The sequence below is a fragment of the Nematolebias whitei genome, chromosome 9, assembly GCF_014905685.2.
Source record: "Nematolebias whitei isolate Nwh7 chromosome 9, NemWhi1, whole genome shotgun sequence".
Classification (NCBI taxonomy): Eukaryota; Metazoa; Chordata; class Actinopteri; order Cyprinodontiformes; family Rivulidae; genus Nematolebias; species Nematolebias whitei.
This window is the reverse complement of record NC_056506.1, coordinates 18,835,943-18,842,954: the sequence shown is the minus strand read 5'-3', so window position 1 is coordinate 18,842,954 and position 7,012 is coordinate 18,835,943. Positions and strand designations below refer to the sequence as shown.

The following is a 7,012-nucleotide window of genomic DNA, read 5'->3' as shown; positions in this document are numbered from 1 at the left end:
AGAGCTTTAACCGAACATCTGGACTGAGGAGAGCATCTGTTAGAGCTTTAACCGAACATCTGGACTGAGGAGAGCATCTGTCAGAGCTTTAACCGAACATCTGGACGGAGCATCTGTCATGTCGGTATAAAAGTGAGCGGGTTGTGACGCAGCTCCATCATCTGTCACCTGAACGAGACAGCTGTGAACAGCAGCAGCATCTGGATCATGTTCTGGCTCGGTTCCCGTGCTGGTCGCAGTGAGCTCAGTGTATGTCGGGCTCTGAATGGAGACTAAAATCACGACAGAAGAAAAGAAAGGCGCACCGGACCCGCAGTCAGATTACTGGAGTTCTTTCAGTTTTGTTGGATCGGAACCTGCTCGCGCACCGAACGCGCTCAGCTCGGGAGCGCAGTTACTCACCACAGAGGGAGTTGGCGAAGCCGTACCACACGCAGCCCTCCTCCCCCAGGAGCCAGCGGCCCTGCGTGCTGGCGGCGAAGCTGAGCGGAGTCCCCAGGACGCACACCAGCAGGTCGCTGGCGCAGATGTTCACCAGCAGCAGGTTGATGGGGGAGCGCAGCGGCTTGTAGCGGCAGAACAGCACGAGCGCCAGCAGGTTGTTCACGAGCCCGAACGTGCCGATGAAGCCCAGACACACAGCGACCACCAAGTGGCCCGTGGGGCTGAGGGTGGTCCGCTGTGAGGCGCCCCCCTCCTGCGGCGGCTCGTCCGCGGCGCACAGAGAGAGGCCGAGCTGCGCGCAGCCGCCTCGGCTCGTGTTGGCCACGATCATGGTGCTCAGGCTACAGGAGCATCTCTGCTTTCACACAGCGGGGAATGAAAATAAAAGTCAAAACAATAGAAACGTTCAAAACAAGACGGAAGTTGAGCCCAGCTGCAGACTGAAGGTGCAGAACTGGAATTATAAAACTTTCTCAGTTTATAGAAAGGGGAGGGGGCTGCTGAACAGTTAAAAAAAAGTCTAAAGTTGGATTGGAGGCATATTTGCTCCACCGTGTGGCAGCCTAATCCCCCCCCCCCCCCCCCCCACACCCCATAGAGGTGATAACGGCTGCATGGTCGGGGGGGGGGGGGGGGGGGTGTTACAGCTGGGGCTGAGTACTCTGTTCTACTCAGGTCCACCTAAAGTGTAAGGAACTCCATCTTCTATAATTACAGATCTTCATCCATCCATCATCTTTTACACGCTTCTTCCAACTGGTCATCGGTGCCCATGTCCAGCAATCACTGTGGAGGGGCGGGAGACACCCTGGACAGGTCTCCAGTTCATCACAGGGACACATAGGGACAAACAAGACAAACAACCATTGACTATCTCACTCACACCTAGGGACAATTTAGAGTCACCAATCAGCCTAACATGCATGTTTTTGGTCTGTGGGAGGAAAACCAGAGTAATTCAATTCAATTCAGTTTATTTATCACCAAATCACAACAAAGTTGTCTCAGGGCACTTTACAGAAACAAACATTCACATACATAAAACCAGTTGGTAAAGTTCTCTATCTAAGGAATCCAGCAGACAAGTTGAGTCTTGGCTTCGTTGCAGTCTCCCATCCTGAGCAAGCACAGTGGCAACAGTGGAAAGGAAAAACTCCCTTTTAAAAGGAAGAAACCTCCAGCAGAGCCAGGTCCAGGTGTACCTGAAAGACAAAAAACACATGTTAAGGATAGAAAAAATAATTACAAATACAAAACAGGTTGAGCAGAGTAAGTAAAGTAGAGTGAAAAGTGTGGTCAGTTTGTCCTCCAGCAGTCGAAGCCTATAGCAGCATAACTAAGGGACAGCTCAGGAAACCCAAGCAGACCCTAACTATAGGATTTAGCAAAAAGGAAAGTCTTAAGCCCAGTTTTAAAACTGGATAATGTGTCAGCCTCATGGACAGAGATTGGAAGTTGGTTCCACAAGAGAGGAGCCTGATAACTGAAAGATCTGCCTCCCATTCTGTTTTTGGAATCTCTAGGAACCGCAAGTAAACCTGCAGTCTGAGAGCAAAGTGCTCGGTTAGGAAAATATGGAACAATAATAATAATAATAATAATAATCATTTTATTTAAAAAGCGCCTTTCATGACACCCAAGGACACTTTACAGTAAGAACAAAGATCAACAGGAATAAATTACATAAAGAATATAAAATACATAAAGAATATAAAATACATACAGCAAAGTTAAGGATAAGCGAGTCTAAAGAGATGTGTTTTCAGAGCAGTCTTGAATATAGAAAGAGAGGTGGTGTTTCTTAAGTCAGGGGGTAGAGAGTTCCAGAGATGAGGAGCAGAGCAGGTGAAGGCCCTCTCCCCATGGTGGAGAGGCGGGCAGAGGGTACATGGAGGTGTAGTGAAGAAGAGGATCTGAGAGAGTGAGAGGGGATGAAGATGTGTAGGAGGTCAGATAGGTAAAGAGGGGAAAGGTTGTGGATAGCTTTGAAAGTGAGAAGAAGAATCTTGAAGACGATGCGTGATTTAACCAGGAGCCAGTGGAGCTGCTGCAGGACTGGAGTGATGTGTTTATAGGAGGAGGTTTGAGTTATGACACGGGCAGCTGAGTTCTGGACCAATTGCAGCTTCTGGAGAGATTTGTTGGGGAGGCCATAAAGAAGGGAGTTGCAGTAGTCAATCCGAGAAGTCACAAGACTGTGAACAATGATAGCTGTGGAGCGGGGTGTGAGAGAAGGGCGGAGACGGTTAATATTTCTGAGATGGAAACAGGCAGACCGAGTGACGTTGTTGATGTGTGAAGTGAAGGAGAGAGTGGTGTCGAGGATGACACCAAGACTCTTGACCTGAGGCGAGGGGGGTAGCAGAGAGTTGTTAAGGGGGATGAGAATATTTTCTGATTTTGAAAGAGTTTTTGGTACCGACAAGAATGATTTCTGTTTTGTTACTGTTTAGTTGTAGGAAGTTGTTAAAAAAACAGTGATTTAGCTCATTGAGACAGTCGGTGAGGATGGAGTTTGGTTTTGTTGACAGGTAGAGCTGTGTGTCATCAGCATAACAGTGAAAATGGACACCAAATTTACGGAAGATGTGACCTAGAGGAAGGAGGTAAATGATGAAGAGGAGGGGTCCGAGGACAGAGCCTTGAGGGACACACGTGGAGACGGGGGAAGACTGGGAACGAAAGGATTTGAGCTGAATGGATTGAGTGCGGTCAGAGAGATAAGATTTGAACCAGTCTAACGGAGTACCTGAGATGCCAATGGAGGTTAGTCTGTTGAGGAGGATAGAATGACAGATTGTGTCGAAGGCAGAACTTAGATCCAGTAAAATGAGGATAGACAAAAGAGCAGAGTCATCAGCAAGAAGAAGGTCGTTAGTTATTTTTATTAGAGCTGTTTCGGTGCTATGGTGGGGGCGAAAACCAGATTGAAACTCTTCATAAATGTTATTGTTAGATAGGTGAGAGCAACTCACTAGCAACTAGCAACGGCTTTTTCAAGAACTTTGGAAATAAAGGGCAGATTAGAGATTGGACGAAGATTACCGAAGTTGGTAAAGATAAGATCTGTAATATAAGATGGAGCTACGTTGTTGAGGGCTTTGTAGGTTAGAAGTAAGATTTTGAAATCTATTCTGGATTTGACAGGGAGCCAATGGAGAAAAGCTAAAACTAGAGAAATATGATCTCTCCCACTAACTCCAGTTAAGACTCTGGCAGCAGCATTTTGGATCAACTGAAGACATTTTAAAGATGAATGTGGACACCCAGATAATAAACCATTGCAATAGTCCAGTCTAGACGTGACAAATGCATGGGCCAGTTTTTCTGCATCATTTTTAGATAAAATGTTTCTAATTTTAGTGATGTTACGCAGGTGGAAGAAGGAGGTTCTAGTAACGTTTTTAATGTGGGGGATAAAAGACATGTCCTGATCAAAAATAACACCAAGATTTTTAACATTAGAGCTGGAGGACAGATTAATGCCATCTAAGGAGTACCCAGAGAAAACCCATGCATGCACAGAGAGAACATGCAAACTCCACCCAGAAAGGCCTCCGAACCGGGCACCTGCTCGCTGAGAGACAGCAACTCTACCAGTTGTGCCACCATGCTGCCCAATTACAGATCTTATTGTTCCATATTTTCCTAATAGAGCACTTCACTCTCAGACAGGTTTACTTGTGGTTCCTAGAGTTTCCACAACTGGGAGGCAGACCTTTCAGTTATCAGGCTCCTCTCTTGTGGAACCAAATTAGTTTCTGTCTGTGAGGCTGACACATTGCTAGGCTTAAGTCTTTCTTTTTCACCAAATCCTAAAGTTAGGGTTGGCTTGGTTTCCTAAGCTATCCCTTAGTTATGCTGCTATAGGATTAGACTGCTGGAGGACAAATTGACATCATTTCCTCAAATGAATAGTTACAAATTAATACAAATAGTTTGTATTTGTAATTATTTCTTCTTTTTTTTTGTCCTTCTTCCTATAGAAAGACCTGCTCACCTCCACCCTGGACCTGCCGCTATGTGTCTGTCTCTCCTTCCTGTCCTCTCAAACCAGCCGGTCAAAGCAGATGACCACTTGTCCTGAGCCTGGTTCTGCTGGAGGTTTCTTCCTGTTAAAAGGGAGTTTTTCCTTTCCACTGTTGCCTCTGTACTATCTCAGGATGGGAGACTGTGATGAAATGAAGACAACACAACCTGTTTAGATAAATAACGTTACTAATTGACTTATTATGTATGTGTGTATTTTGTTCAGTGCGCTGAGACAACTTCTGTTGTGAATTGGGGCTACAAACTGAAAAGAATTGAATTCTAGCTCGTCTGAGAAGTTAACCCCACACCTTTCGTAACAGTTATAAAGTTAAACAATCTCCATTTATACAAATGTTTATTTGAGGGTAGATAGGATGGGAGGGGGGGGGGGGGGGTTCACCATGTATGTAACACTGCTTTTATCAGAAATATAACAATGAATGTTATATACAATTATTTATTTCCAAGACAACATCAGTTCAGTTTTATTGCCAAATGTCTTGCTGTTTTTTGGAACAACAGCTCTGACCTGGCGGCTCTGCTTTGATGGCAGCAAAATACCGGCAAAATGCTAAAACCATGCAGAGCATCACCCCTCCCCCCTATACATCCAAATATATATTACCTTGTATTGAAAAGAGCTGCGTGCAGACAGACACCTTGTTCTGTGAAGGCTGGAGTCAGGTATATTTTTGTCCCCTCCAGTGCTCTGTAACCTTTTAGCTGTTTCCTGCTTTGCATGTCTGCCTTTTTATTTAAACAGTGTGTCCATGCTGGCAGCAGGTGCAGGCAGATAAAGCCTGGTCTCTTTCTGAATATATATCCAGGCACAAACAAGATGATGCTCCAAAACAAAAAGTCAAGTGCAGATTCAAAATGTCAGCAATTATCTGAGAATTAAAAGCTACATGTTGTTGTGAAATGTTGGCATTTGGTGCAAATGCAATTTTCCTAATTCTGCTTGGAGAGGCAGTATTGTGCTCTCTGCATTTGTTCACTTTAAATGCAAAAGGAGAGTTGAAGGATCAGATGGGGAAACTCAGTCCACCTCCATGAGCTGTCTTATAACACCTCCCCACCAAATAGACCACTTGTCACACTGAATGAAAGGTGATTACCTATAAAAGCTGCAGAGATGTTTCCTCAGACAGAAACTTCTCCATGTGGCTGACTGAGGAGGCGATGGTGCTGTGAATACCATCCATCCATCCATCCATCCATTATCCTTACCCGCTTCTTCCTTTTCACGTCGCAGGGGTCAAAAAGCAGAAACCCTGCTATCATGGTTCCAATTATAAAAACATCTTCGGCATCTTTCCGAGACAATGCAGAAAGACACATCAGCTCCCAAACTCCCCACAGATCCACAACGTATCCTGCCGCATACGTTTCAGCGGAGCATGAGGGCTCTCCAGGACCCTGTCGCTTTGTTGAAAAGATTTTAACGATTGGGTTGAAAGTCCAGCTGACCAGATCCATGACGGTAGTTTGTTTCAAACAATGCGTCAAACAGGAGCTCTGATACACATACAGAGAGCAAAAAAAGCAGGATGAGGATAGGAGAGCAGGAGGAGGAGAACAAGTGTCCGCCTTGCACGAAAGCGAGTGAGGAAGAGACATTAGAACAAATGCAACACAAACGATGAGGTGCGTTTATTGCTGAGCTGAGATTCTTGTGGTCTAGCTGTGACGGTCCTGCCCACATCGAGGCAGAACTCTGCTTAAAGAAAACAAAACCAGAGCCAGGTCAGACCGAGGCTGGGCTGACTGAGACCGGTCCAGGCTGGACTGGGCTTTAAAGCATATTACTCCCATCCTGGCGTCCCTTCATTGGCTCCCTGTGCACTACAGAATTAATTTTAAGCTTTTGCTGTTTGTTTTTAAATGTCTGAACAACCTTGCCCCACCATATCTGTCTGAGCTGCTTCAGCCTTACTGTCCACCCCTATCCCTACGATCAGCTGATCAGCTGCTGCTGACAGTCCCTAAAACTAGGCTGAAGCTCAGAGGTGACAGAGCGTTTGCTGTTGTTGCTCCCAGGTTGTGGAACACTTTACCCTTGAGTGTGAGACAGGCCTCCTCTCTTCCTGTTTTTAAATCTCTTTTAAAGACACACTTTTATTCTTTGGCTTTTAACACGTGATCTTATCTTTTATGGCTTTTTAATACACCTGCTGTGAAACTGGTATGTGAATGGTTTTTATGTTTCTTTGTGTATGCTTTGTATGTTTTTATTGTTTTGTTTGTTTTTATTGTTTTATTGTACAGCACTTTGGCTACCCTTGTGGTTTTTAAAATGTGCTATATAAATAAAGTTGATTGATTGATTGATTAATGCATAATGTAAAGGAACATATATCTGTGAGATATTATCCATAAATTAAATGGATTCTTTGTTTGTGTTACACTCTGGAGGCATATCTATTGGCAGTGGTTTGCTCACCTTTGCCCACATCGTTTGATCACCATAATCTATAATCGCGTCGAAGCGATTTATAAAATCCTGGCCAACCAAAAATGGGAATGAGTCAACACT

The 7,012-nt window shown here is 44.9% G+C and overlaps 1 protein-coding gene across 1 annotated transcript in view; it reads right to left on the bottom strand.

The window, feature by feature from the left end:
- tmtopsa (teleost multiple tissue opsin a) overlaps positions 1 to 775 on the bottom strand; it is a 93,176-nt gene extending 92,401 nt beyond the window's left edge. The window contains exon 1 of the mRNA XM_037681531.1: positions 403 to 775. Within this exon, the coding sequence (XP_037537459.1) occupies positions 403 to 775 (373 nt within the window). The remainder of the gene's footprint in view (positions 1 to 402) is intronic.
- Between the last annotated feature and the right edge of the window lie 6,237 nt (positions 776 to 7,012).